General features: G+C 48.4%; 1 protein-coding gene across 5 annotated transcripts in view; it reads right to left on the bottom strand.

The window, feature by feature from the left end:
- Window positions 1–22,776, bottom strand: part of dnajc13 (DnaJ heat shock protein family (Hsp40) member C13) — a 211,203-nt gene that overhangs the window by 46,108 nt on the left and 142,319 nt on the right. For all 5 annotated transcript variants that reach the window (XM_033014744.1, XM_033014726.1, XM_033014734.1 and 2 more), the window contains 9 exons: window positions 19,354–19,399; window positions 16,620–16,774; window positions 13,501–13,702; window positions 10,761–10,873; window positions 7,950–8,028; window positions 6,167–6,302; window positions 3,720–3,901; window positions 1,509–1,583; window positions 784–903 (listed from right to left, as the gene is read on the bottom strand). In XM_033014744.1, coding sequence (XP_032870635.1) covers window positions 784–903; window positions 1,509–1,583; window positions 3,720–3,901; window positions 6,167–6,302; window positions 7,950–8,028; window positions 10,761–10,873; window positions 13,501–13,702; window positions 16,620–16,774; window positions 19,354–19,399 — 1,108 coding nt within the window. The remainder of the gene's footprint in view (window positions 1–783; window positions 904–1,508; window positions 1,584–3,719; window positions 3,902–6,166; window positions 6,303–7,949; window positions 8,029–10,760; window positions 10,874–13,500; window positions 13,703–16,619; window positions 16,775–19,353; window positions 19,400–22,776) is intronic.

The raw sequence follows: 22,776 nt of genomic DNA, 5'->3' as shown, positions 1-22,776 counted from the left end.
TACCTTATACAAATTTAGCAGCTATAAACACCTATGTACACCAAATTATTTACATCTATACACTAATCAAATACAACCCCATACAAGAGAGAAAAAAAAGAAAAAACCCTCCTGTGCTGCACAGTATCTCTTAGTCAAGTCAAGTCACTTTTATTTCCATAGCACATTTAAAAACACAACTCTCGCCTTGACCAAAGTGCTTTACATTGGTGGAGGTACTAACGTTATACAACATTGGTTTATAGATTAAGTACATACATAAATACATACATACAGCCCTCCCTCAGAGGACGTCAAGAAAGGCTTGAGAGTAAAGATGAGTTTTAAGTCTCGACTTAAAGGAGTCGATGGAGGGGGCAGTTCTGATGGGAAGAGGGATGCTGTTCCACAGTCTAGGAGCTGCAACCGCAAAGGCGCGGTCGCCCCTGAGCTTATGCCTAGACCGCGGGATGTTCAGTAACCCCAAGTCGGCCAATCTGAGGGACCTGGAGGTGGTGTGGTGGGTAAGCAGACTTTTGATGTAGGTGGGGGCTTTGTAGACATATAGGAGGATCTTGAAATGTATTCGGAACCGCACAGGGAGCCAGTGGAGAGAGGCCAGGATCGGGGTGATGTGGTCGCTTTTTCGGGTGCCCGTCAGGAGTCTCGCCGCGGCGTTTTGGATCATTTGCAGGCGGGACAGTGAAGATTGGCTGATGCCAGTGTAGAGGGAGTTGCAGTAATCGAGGTGGTATATACAACCCATCACCCTTGCCAATGCAATCAGTATAACAGATGACCTACCTTGCCGTAGTAGAGCAGTCTACAGAGGTCTCTGATGATGGTGGGCATTTCCGTGATCTTTTCCCGGCACTCCTCAAACTGTGCAGCGACGCTGTAACACTGGCAGATGTGGCCGCAGACCTAGAACGGAGAGGTGCCACGTTAGTGTTGCCAACTGTCCCGTATTAGCCGGGACATCCCGTATATTGGGCTCAATTGGCTTGTCCTGTACAGGACCGCCCTTGTCCCGTATTTGACCGCTACTACTTGGGTCGAGAGCGCCGCGCCTGGCCCCGTCTCACCCGTCCCGACGTAGTGCAGCCCATGGAGTGCAGCAGCAGCAGCAGCAGCAGCAGCGCCTCGCCCGTGGCCCCGTCGGTCAGTCAGCAGCCCGGCCAGCTGTCCGACCTTGGCTTACCGCTGACACCACCACACCTCTCCTTCTCACGGCCGATCATCGGTTCGTGAGTTGGACGGGACGCCGGACTTTGTGTGATGATGTCATGCAGCCCCTGGGCCAAAACTCCTCAGCTGGCCCCGGCGGCTGGGCTTTGTGTGTAGTCCAGCACCCGGGGCCAACTCATCATTCACCCAGCCACGGCCGAGTCGGTCAACGAATTGCCATGGGAAATTTGTCCCGTATTTTGACCTCTTGTCCCTTATTTGGGAGTGAGGAAGTCGGCGACCCTACACGGCATCGACCCGGGACGGAGAGGTAAACCCCGCCAAGGACAGGCTGACTGTACCTGCACTGCCATGTCGTCCTTCTTGCTGGAGTTTGTTAACACCGCCACACAGCGAGCAAAGCCATCCTGCAGCACCTGCAAAATAGTCCACCATTTAGAGAATTCACACACAGTCGTTCAGCATGGAATCCGCCCCTTCATCAGTGACAATAGGAGCAGGTGTAGGCCATTTGGCTCTTCGAGCCAGCACCACCATTCAATGTGATCATGGCTGATCATCCCCAATCAGTACCCCGTTCCTGCCTTCTCCCCATATCCCCTGACTCCGCTATTTTTAAGAGATCTATCTAGCTCTCTCTTGAAAGCATCCAGAGAACCTGCTTCCACCGCCCTCTGAGGCAGAGAATTCCACAGACTCACCACTCTCTGTGAGAAAAGGTGTTTCCTCGAAGTAGTTGCTTTCATCAGCCTTCTTCCCAGTTTGAGCCGATTCAAAGTTCTGGGTTCTGGACTCCCCCAACATCGGGAACATGTTTCCTACCTCTAGCGTGTCCAAACCCTTAACAATCTTAGGAGGGGGACAGGAGCAGAATTTGGCCATTTGCCCCCATCAAGTCTACTCCGCCATTCAATCATGGCTGATCTAGCTTTCCCTCTCAACCCCATTCTCCTGCATAGCCCCTGACTTTTGTTTACAAAGCCCTTAACGGGCTTGCCCCCACCCACATCAAAAATCTGCCTTCCCACCACACCACTTCCAGGTCCATCAGATTGGCCGACTTGGGGTTACTGAACATCCCGCGGTCTAGGCATAAGCTCAGGGGCGACCGTGCTTTTGCGGTTGCAGCTCCTAGACTGTGGAACAGCATCCCTCTTCCCATCAGTCAAGTCAAGTCAAGTCACATTTATTTATATAGCACATTTAAAAAACAACTCTCGTTGGCCAAAGTGCTTTACATTTTACATCAGAACTGCCCCCTCCATCAACTCTTTTAAGTCTAGACTTAAAACTTATTTCTACTCTCAAGCCTTTCTTGACGTCCTCTGAGGGAGCGCTGTATGTATGTATTTATGTATGTATTGTTAAATCTATGTACCATTGTTTGTAGCAAGTTGGTACCTGCACTGATGTAAAGCACTTTGGTCAACGAGTGTTGTTTTTAAATGTGCTATAGAAATAAAATTGACTCGACTTGAATTGACATCCGAACTATACAAGAATCTATCTATCTCTGCCTTGAAGGGTCTCGACCCGAAACGTCGCCTATTTCCTTCGCTCCATAGATGCTGCCTCACCCGCTGAGTTTTTCCAGCATTTTTGTCTACCTTCGATTATTCCAGCATCTGCAGTTCCTTCTTAAACACTTGTTAACCCAATGTAGGTTTCCCTCTCCAGAGCCGGCACATCCTTGCTCAGATATGGGGCCCAAATTGGGGCAAGAATTTCAGTGTCCTATTTGGGACACATGACAATAAACTCTCTTGACTTGACTTAAATTACTCACAATACTCCAAGTGCGGCTGACCAGCACCTTCTAGAGCCCCAGCCCTGTTTTCGAATTCTACTAGTCCGCGTAACATCCCCTCCAGCCCAGCTCGTCCATGTTAACCAACATGCCCCATCTACCATAGTCCCATTTGCACACATTTGGCCCATACACTCGCAACCTTTCAGAGTGATGCAGCGTGGAAAGAGTACCTTCGGCCAAACTGGCCCACATGTCCCATCCACACTTGTCCCACCTGCCTGCCTTTGGCCCAAATCCCTCTAAACCTGTCCTATCCATGTGCCTGTCCAATTGTTTCTTAAAGATTGCGATGGTCCCTGCCTCAACTACCTCCTCCGGCATCTTGTTCCATACACCCACCACCCTTTGTGTGATAGGGTTACTCCTCCGCATCCTATAAAATCGTGTCTTATAATCTTTTTAATTCTCGTCTATATACCAAAGAGAGGCACACAAAATGCTGGAGTAACTCAGCGTGTCAGGCAGCATCTGTGGAGAACATGGATAGGTGACGTTGTTGGCTAGAAACTGTGTGATTCAAAGAGGGATAGTCATGGAGTGATACAGTGGGGAAATAGGCCCTTCGGCCCAACTTGCCCACACCGGCCAACATGTCCCATCTACGCTAGTCCCACCTGCCTGCGCTTGGTCCATATCCCTCCAAACCTGTCCTATCCATGTACCTGAATGGTAGATGGTTGCGATCTGTGGAACTTACTGACGGACTGGCTTCATACCATTGGCACTACCATGCATAAGTTACCTCTATCCCGTTCTCTCTGCGAAGTTCCTCAGCGTTGAGTGCTGAGCAGTTGACAGTGTGGAAGGCCAACTCTGTGGAAGCGGGCAGCAAGGACACCTTGGAGAACATCTTATCGTCTGAAGTCTCCATCGTGATGGTCTTGATCAACATTGGGTATCCTGCATATTTATAGGGCTCCAGATCTGTGAGGAAAATCGCACCATAATAATTAGACCAATTAACAGCTGGAAAAGATTGCCCGGCGCAACGATGCAACCACCATCCAACCCACAACCCGGGTGCTCCAGTTTCCTCCCACATCACAAAGACGTACAGGTTTGTAGATTATTTTTGTAAGTTATCCTTGGTGTATTTGATAGAACTAGTGTACGGGTGATAAAATGTAAGGAGCAACTCAGCGGGTCAGGCAGCATCTGTGGAGAACATGGATAGGTGACATTTCACAGAGTGCTGGAGTAACTCAGCGAGTCAGGCAGCATCTGTGGGGAACATGGATCGGTGACATTTCGAGTCGAGACTCTTCTTCAGACTGAAGAACTTATCCAGAGATGCTGTCTGACTACGTTAATCCAGCAACGGGGTACTGATTGGGGATGATCAGCCATGATCACATTGAATGGCGGTGCTGGCTCAAAGGGCCAAATGGCCTACTCCTGCACCTATTGTCTATTGAGATTCAGTGGATGTAGTGTATCTAGACTTTCAGAAAGCCTTTAAGGTCCCACACTGGTGATTAGGGGGCAAAATTAGAACACATGGTATTGGGGATAGGGTATTGACATGGATAGAGAATTAGTTGGCCGACAGGAAACAAAGAGTAGGAATAAACGGGTCCCTGTCAGAATGGCAGGTAGTGGTGAGTGGAGTGCCGCAAGGCTCGGTGCAACTATTTACAATATATATTAATGATTTAGATGATGGAATTAAAAGTAACATTAGCAAATTTGCAGATGACACAAAGCTGGGTGTCAGTGTGAACAGCGAAGAGGACGCTAGGAGGTTGCAGGGTGACTTGGACAGGTTGAGTGAGTGGGCAGATGCGTGGCAGATGCAGTATAATGTAGATAAATGTGAGGTTATCCTCTTTGGCGACAAGAACAAGGAGGCAGCATATTCTCTCAATGGTGTCAGATTAGGAAAAAAGGAAGCGCAACGAAACCTGGGTGTCCTTGTACACCCGTCACTGAAAGTAAACAAGCAGGTACAGCAGGCAGTGAAGAAAGCTAATGGCATGTTGGCCTTCATAACGAGAGGATTTGTGTATGGAAGTAAAGAGGTCCTTCTGCAATTGTACAGGGTTCTGGTGAGACCACACCTGGACTATTGTGTGCAGTTTTGGTCTCCTAATTTGAGGAAGGACATCCTTGCTATTGAGGCAGTGCAGCGTAGGTTCACGAGGTTAATCCCCGGGATGGCGGTACTGTCATATGAGGAGAGATTGGAAAACTGGGCTTGTATTCACTGAAATTTAGAAGGAGGGGATCTTATAGAAACGTATAAAATTCTAAAAGGACTGGACAAGCTAGAGGCAGGAAAAAAATTCCCCAAGTTGAGGGAGACCAGAACCAGGGGCTACAGTCTCAGAATAAAGATTTAAAACTGAGATGAGAGTTGTGAATTTGTGGAATTCTCTGCCACAGAAGGCAGTTGAGGCCAATTCATTGGATGATTTAAAAGAGAGTTAGATAGAGGTCGAGGGGCTAGCGGAATCAAGGGATATGGGAAGAAGGCAGGCACGGGTTACTGATTGTGGATGATCAGCCACGATCACAATGAATGGCGGTGCTGGCTCGAAGGGCCGAATGGCTTATTCCTGCACCTACTTTGTATATTTCTATGTTACTCCAGAATTTTGTGTCTATCTTCGGTTTCAACTAACATCTGCTGTTCCTTCCTACTTAATAGAAGAGAGTTTGGTTTGTGTGATGGATGTGAACACTTAATACCATTAAGCTACTCACCTGTACGTCTTTGGAGTGTGGGTGGAAACTCCAAAATTGTTAATGGTTTGGACACACTAGAGGCAGGAAACATGTTCCCGATGTTGGGGGAGTCCAGAACCAGGGGCCACAGTTTAAGAATAAGGGGTAAGCCATTTAGAACGGAGACGAGGAAACACTTTTTCTCACAGAGAGTGGTGAGTCTGTGGAATTCTCTGCCTCAGAGGGCGGTGGAGGCCAGTTCTCTGGATGCTTTCAAGAGAGAGCTTGATAGGGCTCTTAAAAATAGCAGAGTCAGGGATATGGGGGGAAGGCAGGAACGGGGTACTGATTGGGGATGATCAGTCATGATCACATTGAATGGTGGTGCTGGCTCGAAGGGCCGAATGGCCTACTCCTGCATCTATTGTCTATTAAATATACATTTATAACCAAGAAGTAGAGAGGTATCCTCATATTTTGTATTTCGGAAAAGTCCGTCAACATTTCGGATCGATGTCACCTCACCCGTTTTGTATCTGTTGAAGAGGATGCTCTGTGTTTTCAAGATAAGGATGATGTTCTCAGGATCAGGCCCGTCCACCGCCTTGGCCGACTTTGTGCACAAGTATTCATAGGCTTTATTCACCTTTTCAAAGATGTCCTTCAAATGATCAGCGCAGGACAAAACAAGATTAAAAGATTGCCAATTACGTATGTACAGACGAAGATGAACAAATCATAAGTGACAGGAGCAAAATTGGGCCACTCGGCCCATCAAGTCTACTCCGCCATTCAATCACGGCTGATCTATCTCTCCCTCCTAACCCCATTCTCCTGCCCTCTCCCCATAACAATAGACAATAGACAATAGGTGCAGGAGTAGGCCATTCGGCCCTTCGAGCCAGCACCGCCATTCGATGTGATCATGGCTGATCATCACCAATCAGTACCCCGTTCCTGCCTTCTCCCCATATCCCCTGACTCCGCTATTTTTAAGAGCCCTATCCAGCTCTCTCTTGAAAGCATCTAGCGAACCTGCCTCCACCGCCCTCTGAGGCAGAGAATTCCACAGACTCACCACTCTCTGTGAGAAAAAGTGTTTCCTCGTCTCCGTTCTAAATGGCTTACTCCTTATTCTTAAACTGTGGCCCCTGGTTCTGGACTTCCCCCAACATCGGGAAGATGTTTCCTGCCTCTAGTGTGTCCAAGCCCTTAACAATCTTGGCACCCACTGACTTGGCCTCCACAGTCTCCTGTGGCAATGAATTCCACAGATTCACCACCCTCTGACTAAAGAAATTCCTCCTCTTCTCCTTCCTAAAGGAACGTCCTTTGATTCTGAGGCTGTGACCTCTAGTCCTAGACTCTCCCGCGAGTGGAAACATCCTCTCAACATCCACACTATCCAGGCCTTTCACTATTTGATCAGTTTCAGTGAGGTTTTCCCCTCATCCTTCTAAACACCAGCGAGTACAGGCCCAGTGCCGTCAAACGCTGATCAAGCATTCATCTGTTCAATGCTCAACTTCCGATTTTTACTTTGCTTTTAAAACATAATAAAAACACAAAGCCTGACTGCGGTTTGATTCTCTCCCTCTTCCCCGCTGTTGCATTGCACCCATATCCCTCCCTCCATATCCTCCTTGTCCCTTATCAGACAACCTTTCGTCCCCCCCATCCCCCTAACCCCCTCACATATCCACCCATCACTCTCCAAGATAGACACAAAATGCTGGAGTAACTCATCGGGAAAGGCAGCATCTCCGGAGAGAAGGAATGGGTGACGTTTCGTGCATTCAGATCTAGTCTGAAGAAGGGTCTCGACCTGAAATGGCACCCATTCCTTCTATCCTGCCTCGCCGAGTTACTCCAGCATTTTGTGCCCATCTCCGGTGTAAACCAGCACCTGCAGTTCCTTCCCGCTCATCACTTTCCATGCCTTATCGCACCCCCCCCCCCCCCCCCCCCACCCCACCTCCCTCTTCCAGCTTTCTCCCCGCTGACACAAGAAGCCTCAGGAAGGTTCCCGGCCCAGAACGCCGCTTGTCCATTCTCTCCGCAGATGCCCGCCTGACCCGCTAAAGTTTACCTCCAGCACTCTGCGTTTTACTCGAGATTCCGGCATCTGCAGAGTCTTGTGTCCTCTGAAGCTTAACCTTTCTCTGCCAAGTTTTTTTTAAACACACTATTGGCCATGGCCTGAGTATACTCGAGGGTGGCACTTGAACAGGTTAAATGTTCTTCCAAGACATCGTGCACGAGGCGACTCGAGCAATTCACCGCCGTTTTGCTCCCGCACAGAACCTACCCTTCCGTCGGGATTCTTGTCAGGGTGGTACTTCTGTGCAAGGCGGAAGTAAGCTTTCCTTATCTTGCTCTCATCCTGCCTGTCAAGAAAATTCATGGCACATCAGATCACACGCGACGAACATTCTTCAGCAAAAAGAGCATCGATTTGGGGTCCATTTAACGACACTTTGACGTGAACTTTGTCTCCACCCAGCTTCAGCTAGTTTAGTTTAGTTTAGAGATACAGCGCGGGAAACAGGCCTTTCAGACCATCGGGTCCGCGCCGACCAGCGATCCCCGCACATTAACACTATCCTACACCCACTAGAGACAATGTTTACATTTACCCAGCCAATGAACCAACAAACCTGTACGTCTTTGGAGTGCGGGAGGAAACCGAAGATCTCAGAGAGAAACCACGCAGGTCACGGGGAGAACGTGCAAACTCCGTACAGACAGCACCCGTAGTTGGGATGGAACCCGGGTCTCCGGCGCTGCATTCGTTGTAAGGCAGCAACTCTACCGCTGCGCCACCGTGATTTCTCATCTCTGTACAGCTGCGCTAAAACTGACTTTAGTTCCTGTGCTCACCAAATCAGTCATAGAGTCATACAGCGTGGAAACGAGCCCTGTGGCCCAACTTGCCCACCCCGACCAACATGTCCCATCTATACTAGTAGAGGGTTGAGAAGGGTCTCGACCCAAAATAACACCCATTCCTTCTCCCCTGAGATGTTGCCTGCCCCGCTGAGTTACTTCAGCACCTTCTGTCCATCTACACTTGTCCCACCTGCCCTGGCTTGGCCAGGAAGCACTTTTTCTCACAGAGAGTGGTGAGTCTGTGGAATTCTCGCAGAGGGCGGTGGAGGCGGGATCTCTGGATGCTTTCAAGAGAGTTAGATAGGGCTCTTAAAACTAGCGGAGTCAGGGGATATGGGGAGAAGGCAGGAACGGGGTACTGATTGGGGATGATCAGCCATGATCACATTGAATGGCGGTGCTGAAAGGGCCGAATGGCCTACTCCTGCACCTATTGTCTATTGTCATATCCCTCTAGAAACATAGAACATAGAAACATAGGTGCAGGAGTAGGCCATTTGGCCCTTCGAACCAGCACCGCCATTCAATATGATCATGGCTGATCATCTAAAAGCAGTAGCCCACTCCTGCCTTTTCCCCATATCCCTTGATTCCATTAGCCCTACGAGCTAAATCTAACTCTCTCTTGAAAACATCCAGTGAATTGGCCTCCACTGCCTTCTGTGGCAGAGAATTCCACAGATTCACAACTCTCTGGGTTGAAGTTTTTCCTCATCTAAATGGACTACCCCTTATTCTTAAACTGTGACCCCTGGTTCTGGACTCCCCCAACATCGGGAACATGGTTCCTGCATCTAGCTTGTTCAATCCTTTAAGAATTGTATACGTTTCAATAAGATTCCCTCTCATCCTTCTAAATTCCAGGGAATACAAGCTCAGTCAACCCATTCTTTCATCATATGTCAGTCCCGCCATACCGGGAATTGACCTGGTGAACCTACGCTGCACTCCCTCAATAGCAAGAATGTCCTTCCTCAAATTAGGAGACCCAAACTGCACACAATACTCCAGGTGTGGTCTCACTAGGGCCCTTTACAACTGCAGAAGGACCTCTTTGCTCCTCAAAGATACTCAACTCCTCATGTTATGAAGGCGTTCTTCACTGCCTGCTGTACCTGCATACTTACTTTCATCCAAATAAGGTTCTACACAACAGACAGGATTGGTCTCACCGGGGCCCCGTACTGCAGTAGGACCTCCTTGCTCCTCTAAACCTTTCCTGTCCATTACCCATCCAATGTCTTTTAAACGTTATAGCACCTGACACAATACTACCCTCCTCTGGCGGGTCGTTCCTACACCCACTGCCCTCTGCGAGAAAAATCTGCCTCTCTGGTTCCTAAGAAATCTTCCTGTCTCACCTTACAACTTTGTCTTCTGGTTATTAATTCCCCCTGCTTCAGGTAAAAAGACGTGCTTCAACATAACCCCCCTCATGATGTATACACCTCTAAAATATGCTATTATTATTGTTTAGTATATATACAGGATTAGACAATATGTACAATAGACATAGGGAGAGTAGGCCATTCGGCCCTTCGAGCCAGCACCACCATTCAATGTGATGATGGCTGATCATCCCCAATCAGTACCCGTTCCTGCCTTTCTACCCATATCGCCGTGACTCCGCTAATCTTTAAGAGCTCTATCTAACTCTCTTGAAAGCATCCAGAGAAACCGGCCTCCACTGTCTTCTGATGCGAAGATTCACCAGATTACAAACTCTCTGGGTGAAGAACGTTTTTCATCATCTCCGTTCTAAATAGCCTACCCCATATTCTTAAACTGTGGCCCCTGGTTCTGGAGTCCCCCAACATCGGGAACATGTTTCCTGCCTCTATTGAGTCAAAGATACGGCATGCAAACAGGCCCTTTGGTCCATGCCGACCATCGATCAGTCGCTCACACTAGTTCCATGTTATCCCACTTTCCAGGAAGTCAGGCTGATTTTAAAAAAATCTGTATTTTACAAAGCAAATCCGTACATCCATATTCTTAACGCATTTCTGTACAAAATACGGAAAATCCGTACTTCTTGGCAGCTCTGCATATCCCTTGATTCTGTTAGCCCTAAGAGCTAAAGCTCACTCTCTCTTGAAAGCATCCATTGAATTGGCCTCCGCTGCCTTCTGTGGCAGAGAATTCACAACTCTGGGTGAATTTTTTTTCCCACCTCAGTTGTAAATGGCCTAACCTTTATCCTTCAGCTAAGCTTGCATAGGCTACTCACATTCCTTGGCCTTTCGGGAGGTTCAGCACATCGTACGCCTCTCGATCGACATTGAAGGCGGCTTCTTTCCACTTCTTCTTCCAAGCATCCAGCGTGTCTTTCAGCAATCTCACCTAGAACAGGATGCAGCAAGCTCAAATGTCAACATTAGGGACGGTAGAGTTGCTGTCTCACAGCGCCAGCGACCCGGGCTCGATCCCGACTACGGGTGCTGTCTGTGCGGAGTTTGCACTTTCTCCCCGTGACCGCGTGAGTTCTCTCCGGGTTTCCTCCCACACTCCAAAGACGTGCAGGTTTGCAGGTAAATTGGCTTGGGTAAAATTGTAAATTGTCCCTCGCGTGTGTAGGATAGTGTTAGTGTGCGGGGATCCAAATTCAGAGACAGTTTCTTCCCAGCTGTTATCAGGCAACTGAATCATCCTACCACAACCAGAGAGCAGTGCTGAGCTACTATCTACCTCATTGGAGGCCCTTAGTCTATGCTTGATCAGACTTTGCTGGCTTTACCTTGGACTAAACATTATTCCCTTATGTATCCACACACTGTAAATGGCTCGATTGTAATTATGTATCGTCTTTCTGTTGACTGGCTAGCTGGCAACAAAAGCTTTTCACTGTACCTCGGTACACGTGACAATAAACTAAACTGATCACTGGTCTGCGTGGACTCAGTCGGCCGAAGGGCCTGTTTCCACGATGTATCTTTAAATTAAACTAAAAAATAAAATGTAGCATAAAATTCATGTAAAGGTCTTTGGGTCGGGACTTCAGATGCTGCCTATCCCACTGAGCTCTTCCAGTACTCAAGACTCCTCAAGGCACTCTGAGCAAACTCCAGCGAGTACAGGCCCAGTGCCGTCAAACGCACATCACGCTGCATCCAGAGCCAGCACATCCCTCCTCAGATATGGGGCCCAAAGCTGCTCACAAAACTTCAAACGTGGCCCGACCAGCGCCTTATAGAGTCTCAGCATCTTCCTATCTCCACCGCTTTCCGCAGAGACCGTTTCCTCTGCAACTCCCTGGTCAACTCATCCCTTCCCGCCCAAACCACCCCCTTCTCCCCAGGTACCTTCCCCTGCAACCGCAGGAGATGCAACACCTGTCCCTATACCTCCACTCTCGACTCCGTCCAAGGACCACGACAATCCTTTCATGTGCAGCAGAATTCCACTTGCACCTCCTCCAACCTCATCTACTGTATCCGCTGTTCCAGGTGTGGGATCCTGTGTGTCGGCGAGACCAAGCGCAAGCTCGGCGATCGTGTCATCGAACAGCTAAGTTTAGTCTGCCTTGGCCTACCTGATCTCCCGGTTGCCAAACACGTTAACTTCCCCTCCCATTCCCGCACTGACCTTTCTGTCCTGGGCCTCCTCCATTGTCAGAGTGAGGCCCAGCGCAAATTGGAGGAGCAGCACCTCATATTTCGCTTGGGTCTCTTACACCCCAGCGGTATGAACATTGACTTCTCTAATTTCGAGTAACCCTCTCTCTGCCCACCCCCCACTGTAGTTGCCCTAATTGTCTTCCTCAATGTTCGTATCCTCTTCCACCGCCAACAATGCACCATTGTGGGCTCCACCTTTCCTGGGCTATCGGTGCCGGCCCTGATTCGTTCCGAACCTTTTCCTGCCTCTTACAGAGGTATATGAAATCCTGAGGGGAATAGATCGGGTAGCTGCACAGACTCTCTTGCGCAGAGTAGATGAATCGTGGGCCAGAGGACACAGGTAGACACAAAATGCTGGAGTAACTCAGTGGGTGAGGTAGCATCTCTGGAGAGGTTGCATCTCTGGACGACACTTACAAGTTCAGACTGAAGAAGGGTCTCGACCCGAAACGTCGCCCATTCCTTCTCTCCAGAGATGCTGCCTCACCCGCTGAGTTACTCCAGCATTTTTGTGTCTACCTTTGCTTTCAATCAGCATCTGCAGTTCTTTCTTACACCAAAGGACAGAGGTTTAAGGTGAAGGGGTAAAGAGTTAATAGGAATCTCAGGGGTAACTCTTTCACACAAAGGGTGGTGGGTGTATGGAACGAGCTGCCGGAGGAGTTAGTTGAGGCTGGGACTATCCCAACGTTTAAGAAACAGTTACATGGATAGGAGAGGTTTGGAGGGATATGGGCCGAAACGCAGGCAGACGGGACATGTTGGCCGGTGTGGGCATGTTGGGCTGAAGGGCCCTTTCCATGCTGTATCATGCCATGATTCTATGAATTGACAATAGACGATAGGTGCAGGAGTAGGCCATTCGGCCCTTCGAGCCAGCACCGCCATTCAATGTGATCATGGCTGATCATCCCCAATTAGTACCCCGTTCTTCTTATTTTTAAGAGCCCTATCCACCTCTCTCTTGAAAGTATCCAGAGAACATGCCTCCACCGCCCTCTGAGGCAGAGAATTCCACACTCACCATTCTCTGTGAGAAAAAGTGTTTCCTCGTCTCCATTCCCAAATGGCTTACCCCTTATTCTTAAACTGTGGCCCCTGGTTCTGGACTCCCCCAACATCGGGAACATGTTTCCTGCCTCTAGCGTGTCCAAACCCCTTAACAATCTTCTATGTTTCAATGAGATCCCCTCTCATTCTTCTAAACTCCAGAGTGTACAAGCCCAGCCGCTCCATTCTCTCAGCATATGACAGTCCCGCCGTCCCGGGTATTAACCTTGTAAACCTACGCTGCACTCCCTCAATAGCAAGAATGTCCTTCCTCAAATTGAGGGGGAAAAAAAGACTTACTGGATCTTTGATGGGCCAGTCGGGGAATCGCACGGTGTCACAGAGATGTTTAAGGTAGTAGATGTTACAGAACAACTCATTTTCCAGTTGAGGGTAGCTGATGGCGGGGATCGGGCAGTACTGATACAAGGCTCTTGTGTTGCTTTGTAAGCGTGGGGTAAAGTCTGCTAAATGAGCAGCAATCTTCTCAATGGTTAATCGCCTATTATAGAGAACAAAAATCAATTCGATTAGATCACAGAAAATTCAATCTTTCAAATTTTTTTCATTGCTATCAGTTTTGTGAAACTTCACCTATCCATGTTCTCCGGAGATGCTGCCTTACCTGCGGGTCAGGCAGCATTTCTGGAGAACGTCGATAGGTGACGTTTCACAGAGTGCTGGAGTAACTCAGCGGGTCAGGCAGAATCCATGTTCTCCACAGATGCTGCCTGACCCGCTGAGTTACCCCAGCACTCTGTGAAATGTCACTTATCCATGTTCTCCACAGATGCTGCCTGACCCGCTGAGTTACTCCAGCATTTTGACTTTTTTTGTAAACCAGCATTTGCAGTTCCTTGTTTCTACTATTACTTTTAGACAGCCGCATGTAAGAATGGATTCACAAACATATTTGAATGGTAAGTGGTGGCTAAGATCCTTAAAGATAATGAATGCATGCTAAGTGGTTTTTAGTTTTAATTAATCAATTGACAATAGATGCAGGAGTAGGCCATTCAGCCCTTCGAGCCAGCTCCGCCATTCAACGTGATCATGGCTGATCATCCCCAATCAGTACCCCGTTCCTGCCTTCTCCCCATATCTCCTGACTCCGGTATCTTTAAGAGCCCTATCTAGCTCCCTCTTGAAAGTATCGCCCTCTGAGGCAGAGAATTCCACAGACTCACAACTCTCTGTGTGGAAAGTGTTTCCTCGTCTCCGTTCTAAATGCCTTACCCCTTATTCTTAAACTGTGGCCCCTGGTTCTGGACTCCCCCAACATCCGGAACATGTTTCCTGCCTCTAGCGTGTCCAAACCCTTAATAATTTTATATGTTTCAATAAGATACCCTCTCATCCTTCTAAACACCAGAGTATTCAAGCCCAGCTGCTCCATTCTCTCAGCATATGACAGTCCCCCTATCCCGGGAATTAACCTTGTAAACCCACGCTGCACTCCCTCAATAGCAAGAACGTCCTTCCTCAAATTAGGGGACCAAAACTGCACACAAGACTCCAGGTGTGGTCTCACTAGGGCTCTGTACAACTGCAGAAGGACCTCTTTGCTCCTATACTCAACTCCTCTTGTTATAAAGGCCAACATGCCGTTCGCTTTCTTCACTGCCTGCTGTACCTGCATGCTTACTTTCATCCAAATAAGGTTCTCCACAACAGACTGGATTGGATGCCATGATATTATTCAGCTTTATTACGACAAAGCTTAGATAGAACTTTATTTGGCAGCTCATACCAAGACCATCATACAAACTACGCTGGTTTAAAATGACCTGGAAATGTAATGGAGTCAATAATGTTCTTCTACAACCTCCACAGATGCGCCGTAGAAAGCATTTTATCGGGATGCATCACAGCTTGGTTTGGGAACATTTCCATCCAAGACCAGCAAGAAATTGGCCAATCTCCGCCTCCTAATCCAATTTTCCTGCCTTCTCCCCATGACCCTCGAGACAAGTTCTTGATTAGAAGGGGTGTCGAGGGTTATGGGGAGAAGGCAGGAGAATGGGATGAGGTGGCAGAGATCAGCCATGATTGAATGGCGGAGTAGACTCGATGGGACTGAACTGAACTGAACTGGGCCGAATGGCCTAATTCTACTCCTGTAACTTGTGAACGTGAAGAAATCACAGAGGTGTGGACGCAGCCCAGACCGTCACACACAAACCAACCTCCCTTCCGTTGACCACATCTACACCTCACGCTGCCTCGGCAAGGTCAGCAGCATAATCAAGGACCAGTCGCACCCTGGCCACCCCCTCTTCTCCCATCTCCCATCAGGCAAGAGGTACGATAAACTAAACTGAACTTTGGACTCCCACACCTGTGCACAATCTCTTATTCTGCACCTGAATTAGAGTCACATCTTCCCCTCCCCATCCCATTCCGCAGGGGACCGCTCTCTCCGCAACTCCCTGGTCAACTCGTCCCTTCCCAACCAAACCACCCACTCCCCAGGTACTTTCCCCTGCAACCGCAGGAGATGCAACACCCGTCCTTATACCTCCCCCTCGACTCCAGCCAGGGACCCCGACAGTCCTTTTCACTCTACCTCGTTACACATGACAATAAACAGTACAGCATGCACCCATTTCAGTAAGGTGTTAAACAAGTCATAAGGTCATGTGATAGAAACATAGAAAATAGGTGCAGGAGGAGGCCATTCGACCCTTCGAGCCAGCACCGCCATTCATTGTGATCATGGCTGATCGTCCCCTATCAATATCCCGTGCCTGCCTTCTCCCCATATCCCTTGATTCCACTAGCCCCCAGAGCTCTATCTAACTCTCTCTTAAATCCATCCAGTGATTTGGCCTCCACTGTCCTCTGTGGCAGGGAATTCCATAAATTCAAAACTCTCTGGGTGAAGAAGTTTTTTCTCACATCAGTCTTAAATGGCCTCCCCTTTATTCTAAGACTGTGGCCCCTGGTTCTGGACTCGCCCCACATTGGGAACATTTTTCCTGCATCTAGCTTGTCCAGTCTTTTTATAATTTTATATATTTCTATAAGATCCACCCCCTCATCCTTCTAAACTCCAGTGAATACAAGCGTAGTCTTTTCAATCTTTCCTCATATGACAGTCCCGCCATCCCAGGGATCAATCTCGTGAACCTACGCTGCACTGCCTCAATCACAAGGATGTCCTTCCTCAAATTAGGACACCAAAACTGTACACAATACAATAGGAGCAGAATTAGGCCATTCGGCCCATCGGTGCTGTATCTCTAATACTCCGCCATTCATTCATGGCTGATCTATCCCTCCCTCCGAATCCCATTCTCCCCATAACTTGACACCCGTAGGTTGAACCAATCAACGACCATGACATCCAGCAGAAAGTGGAGTGGGATAACATTATTGTAGATGGGCTGACAGCGGTCAGAGAAACGTTAGGCCTGTACCTCATTTCATTGCTCCAAATTGCTTCTGGCGTATCAAATTCACCCAGGAAGATCTCCGAAAACTTTTCCGGTTCATAGTTTTCCAAGTAACAGACCATGGCTTCGGGAAGAATGTGTCCCAGGACACTCCGTTGTACTAGATCGTGCCCTTTTGACTGCAGAAAAATATAAATTAAAAAAGTTGGAAGGTTGCACTGGCCTTTTCCACCATCATCCCAGCAACCAAGCTTAACATTTAGATTATGCTTTGGATTGATTGAAAAGATCATGAACCCATTCAAATGTCTTTTAAATATTATAGTACTTGACTCAACTACCTCCTCTGGCAGCTCGTTCCATACACCCACTGCTCTCTATGAGAACAAGTTGCCCCTCTAGCTCCGAAGAAATCTTTCCCCTCTCATGAGGAACAGGAGTAGAATTAGGCTATTCGGCCCATCAAATCTAATCCACTATTCAATCATGGCTGATCTATCTCTCCCTCCTAACCCCATTCTCCTGCCTTCTCCCCATAACCTCTGACACCCGTACTAATCTGTCTGTGCCTTAAAAAATATCCACTGACCTGACCTCCACAGCCTTCTGTGGCAAAGAATGCCACAGATTCACCACCCTCTGACTAAATATATTTCTCGTCCCCTTCCTAAAAGAACATCCTTTAATTCTGAGGCTGTGACCTCTAGTCCTAGACTCTCCCACGAGTGGAAACATCCTATCCACATCCACTCTATCCAGGCCTTTCACTATTCTGTATGTTTCAATGAGGTTCCCCCCCCCCTCATTCTTCTAAACTCCAGCGAGTACAGGCCCAATGCCGACAAACGCTCATCATATGCTAACCCACACATTCCTGGGATCATTCTTGTAAGCCTCTTCTAGACCCTCTTGTCTAAAACCTCCGTCCTCTGGTTTTTGATTCCCCTGCTCCGTGTATAAGACTACCTTCAACCCTTCTGTTTCCCGCATGAGTTTATACTCCTGCACAAGACGATATTTACCATGGTTTTTATCTTGTAAATACAGGATTGGAGTATATTCAGTCAAAGATACAGCATAGAAAGAGGCCCTTCAGCCCACTAAGTCCACACCGACCATCAATTACCCGTTCACACTAGCTCATAAGTTTGATGAGCATCATCAGGTCATAAGGAATAGGAGCAGAATTAGGCCATTCGGGGGAGAGGGTCATAAGGAATAGGAGCAGAATTAGGCCATTCGGCCCATCGGGGGGGGGGGGAGAGAGGAGAGAGAGAGAGAGAGAGAGAGGAGGAGGAGAGGAGAAGAGAGAGGAGCGAGGACTGATGAGAGAGAGAGCAGAGAGAGGGAGAGGAGCGAGAGGAGGAGGAGCGAGAGAGAGAGAGAGAGAGAGAGAGAGAGAGAGAGAGAGAGAGAGAGAGGCTTGTATACTCTGAAATTGAGGTTGAGAGGGGATCATATTGAAACATATAAGATTATTAAGGGTTTGGAGACGCTAGAGGCAGGAAACATGTTCCCGATGTTGGGGGAGTCCAGAACCAGGGGCCACAGTTTAAGAATAAGGGGTAACGCCATTTAGGAATGGAGATGAGGAACCATTTTTCACACAGGAGAGTTGTTTTGAGTCTGTGGAATCTCTGCTGATCAGAGGGCGGTTGGAGGCCGGTGTCTTCTGGATAACTTTCAAAGGAGAGACTAGATAGGGCTCTTGAAGATTGTGGAGTCAGGGGATATGGGGAGAAGGCAGGAACGGGGTACTGATTATGGATGATCAGCCATGATCACATTGAATGGCGGTGCTGGCTCGAAGGGCCGAATGACCTACTCCTGCACCTATTGTCTATTGTTTCCTATAAAATCTTTCTGCGTTCACTGTCCTCTGGTCCTCGATCCTCCCACTTTGGGCACTACTTAGAACTATATTCTGCACTCAGGTTTTTTTTCTCTTCACCCTGTCGTACTTGGGTAAGTTTTTATTGTTCTCATGAAAAGTACGATTTGACCGGATAGCACGCAAACACAAAAGCTTTTTACCATATTCTGGTACACGTGCCCATATCCTGAGGCCGCATTTAGAATATTGTGTCCAGTTCTGGGCACCATGTTATAGGAAAGATGTTGTCAAGCTTGAAAAGGGTTCAAAAAAGATTTACGAGGATGTTGCCAGGACTAGAGGGTGTGAGCTGCAGGGAGAGGTTGAGTAGGTTGGGTCTCTATTCCTTGGAGCGCAGGAGGGTGAGGGGAGATCTTTTCGAGGTGTATAAAATCATGAGAGGAATAGATCGGGTAGATGCACAGAGTCTTTCGCCCAGAGTAGGGGAATCGAGGACCAAAGGACATAGGTTCAAGGTGAAGGGGAAAAGATTTAATAGGAATCTGAGGGGTAACTTTTTCACACAAAGGGAGGTGGGTGTGCGGAACAAGCTGCCAGAGGAGGTAGTTGAGGCTGGGACTATCCCATCGTTTAAGAAACAGTTAGACAGGTACACGGATAGGACAGGTTTGGAGGGATATGGACCAAGCGCAGGCAAGTGGGACTAGTGTAGCTGGGTCATGTTGGCCAGTGTGGGTGAGTTGGGCTGAAGGGCCTGTTTCCACACTGTATCACTCTGTGACTCGATGATTCTATAAACCAATGGGAATGGTGAATCCTAGTTACTGAACGAATGCAGTGGAGTGTTCAACCTTTGGCAAGAAAGAATATACTTGTTACCAGGTTTGGTCTGCTGCACCAGCTTGTAATTGAATTGACACTCACCTCCTCTGACCTGAACGCCTGCTTCAAGTGAGTATACTTCAAAAACCTAGAGGAAAAGAACATTTCACATAGTGTCAGATGCTGACAAGAATTCGGGCCATCCCACCCATGGAGTCCACTCCGCCATTCAACCGTGGCCGATCTATCTTTCCCTCTCAACCCCATTCTCCTGCCTTCTCCCCATAAACCCTGACACCTTTACCGATCAAGAACTTAGCAATCTCCGCTGGAAAAATACCCATTGACTTGGCCTCCACAGCCGTCTGTGGCAATGGGTTCCACAGATTCACCACCCACTGACTAAAGAAATTCCTCCTCATTTCCTTGGTGATCATTTTGGAGATAGCTTGACGTTGGTGGAGGCCCATCGGTAACCATGATGGCGGCTTGTGCAGTCCGGATTCTGGCGAGTTCTGACATGGCTCACTAGTCCTCCGGTAGTAACCCAGAACTTTGCGTAGAGAAGAGGGCTGCACAAAAACCTGTGCGTGAACGAGTTGAAGGAGGAGAAGCTGTAACAACCCCACCCTCTCGGCCGCAGAAGTGACAATAGGCAATAGACGATAGGTGCAGGAGTAGGCCATTCGGCCCTTCGAGCCAACACCACCATTCAACGTGATCATGGCTGATCATCCCCAATCAGTAACCCGTTCCTGCCTTCTCCTCATATCCCCTGACTCCGCTATTTCTAAGAGTCCTATCTAGCTCTCTCTTGAAAGCCTCCAGAGAACCTGCCTCCACCGCCCTCTGAGGCAGAGAATTCCACAGACTCACCCCTCTCTGTGAGAAAAAGTGTTTCCTCGTCTCCGTTCTAATTGGATTACTCCTTATTCTTAAACTGTGGCCCCTGGTTCTGGACTCCCCCAACATCGGGAACATGTTTCCTGCCTCTAGCGTGTCCAAGCCTTATATGTTTCAATGAGATACCCTCTCATCCTTCTAAACTTCAGAGTGTACAAGCCCATCTGAGGAATTCTCTGCCTCAGAGGGCGGTGGAGGCCGATCCTCTGGATACTTTCAAGAGAGAGCTAGATAGGGCTCTTAGAAATAGCGGAGTCAGGGGATATGGGGAGAAGGCAGAAACAGGGTACTGATTGGGGATGATCAGCCATGATCACATTGAATGACGGTGCTGGCTCGAAGGGCCGAAAGGCCTACTCCTGCACCTATTGTCTATTATCTATTAACATTGCCTGGCCAGGCCGACCCCTGCAACTCCCACCCGGTGCCGTCACCACGACAACGGGCCTTCATGGCCAGGTTACTACTCTGCAATTTGTTAATCATTTTGAATTTGATGGTGCCGGAAATGCCGCCAGTCTCAAACGATTCAAATGAATGATACCTCACTGTCAGACCTACATAGGTACAGTAAAATTCAGTCTTGCATACAGTCAGGTTAAATCATACTAGAAATAAATGCAATCATAGATAAGTACAAAAGTGCAACTATTGTACTACGAACAGAAAACTTCACCCAGGTGGTCACGGTGGTACAGCGGTGGAGTTGCTGCCTTACAGCGAATGCAGCGCCAGAGACCCGGGTTCGATCCCGACTACGGGTGCTGTCTGTATGGAGTTTGTACGTTCTCCCCATGACCTGCGTGGGTTTTCCCCGAGATCTTCGGTTTCCTCCCACACTCCAAAGACCAACAGGTTTGTAGGTTAATTATCTTGGTAAATATAAAAATTGTCCCTCGAGTGTGTAGGATAGTGTTAATGTGCGGGGATCGCTGGTCGGCGTGGACCCGGTGGGCCGAAGGGCCTGTTTCCACGCTGTATCTCTAAACTAAACTAAACAAAAGTACTGTTTTAGCAAAATCTACTATTCTCGCACTCTTATACTTACGTATGGTGATGCTTATGATTATGTATCGTAAGATTTCTACTGAACTGTACGGAAAAAAAGGAATGCCACTGTACCCAAGTACTGTAAAGTACCATTGAATCCCAATAACACGCATGTAGGAGTAGTGTAGATGGGGGCATCTTGGTCAACGTGGGCAAGCTGGGCCGAAGGGCCTCTCTCCCTGCTATATGACTCTATAACCATTATGGCCAAGTTGAGTAACTGGAGTAATGGGCCTGTCCCACTTGCCGATTTTTTTTGGCGCATCGCAAAGAAAGACTTTGAACATTTCAAAACCAGTGGCGACAAAAAAAGTGTTGCGACACTTGAGGAGACACCGCAACTTTTCCGGTGACCTGATACGTCAGTCAATGATGCCGACAGTCACTGAAAAAATCACCAAGTGGGACAGGCCCTTTACTTAACGGGTTTGGGGAAAAGGAATTTGTGACATTTCAGTGCGAGACTCTTCTTCAGACTGAAGTTGAGACGATAAACTTTCAACACCTTCAACTTGCAGGGTACAAGATGGTGCTGGAAACGTGATGAGTCTCATGTACTGCCTCAGCAAAATCATCTCTTCTTACACTCGTCCACCTAGTGCTTGTGCTTAAGGGCCTGTCCCACATGGGCGATTTTTTTAGGTGACTACAGGCGACTAGGCTGGTCATAGAAACATAGAAATTAGGTGCAGGAGTAGGCCATTCGGCACTTCGAGCCTGCACCATTCAATATGATCATGGCTGATCATCCAACTCAGTATCCTGTACCTGCCTTCTCTCCATACCCCCTGATCCCTTTAGCCACAAGGGCCACATCTAACTCCCTCTTAAATAAAGCCAATGAACTGGCCTCAACGCAGGGTCGCAGGGGTAACGCCTGTATGGTCGTGAGTAGTCTCCTCCCAGCGTCTTTCTGGTCGCCGCTGGATTTTCAACAGGTTGAGAAAATTTCGGAGCCAGTTGGCGACAGTGGGTTTGACGCCAATGAGCGTAGCTTGACTTCTCCTGACGTAGGTGCTGTCGTAGTTGTCGCCAGGTGTTGACTGTTGTTAAAGTTTGATTCTATTTCAAATTTTATGTCGAAGGGGGGGTCCAGTCACCGGTTTTTCGTCGACGTGCTACGACTATGACAGTCGCCTAAACATAGCTTGAAGGGCCTGTCCCACGAGCATGCGACTGCATGCGGCAAGCGCAACCAAACCGGAAGCGGGGGCCGCGCGGAGGTCGAGTGAGTGATGTGAAGTTCGAGCGAAGTCCGTGGGAAGTTCGCTGGTGACGTACGGCGTGAAGACGCTGCGTCCGGCGTCAAGACGCTGCGTACGGCGTCGAGGCGGCTACGCACGGCGTCGAGGCAGCTGCGAGCCGGTAAGCCGTTGCCGCGCGGAATCTTTGAACACTGTCAGTTTTTCGGAAACGTCACAGAAACGTCACCTATCCATGTTCTCCACAGATGCTGCCTGACCCACTGAGTTACTCCAGCATTTTGTGTCTACCTTCGATTTAAACCACCATCTGCAGGTCTTTCTTACACATAACCTGTACGTTTTTGGAGTGTGGGAGGAAACCGAAGAT

Source organism: Amblyraja radiata, chromosome 2 (genome assembly GCF_010909765.2).
Source record: "Amblyraja radiata isolate CabotCenter1 chromosome 2, sAmbRad1.1.pri, whole genome shotgun sequence".
Lineage (NCBI taxonomy): Eukaryota > Metazoa > Chordata > Chondrichthyes > Rajiformes > Rajidae > Amblyraja > Amblyraja radiata.
This window is presented reverse-complemented; position numbering and strand designations above follow the sequence as displayed.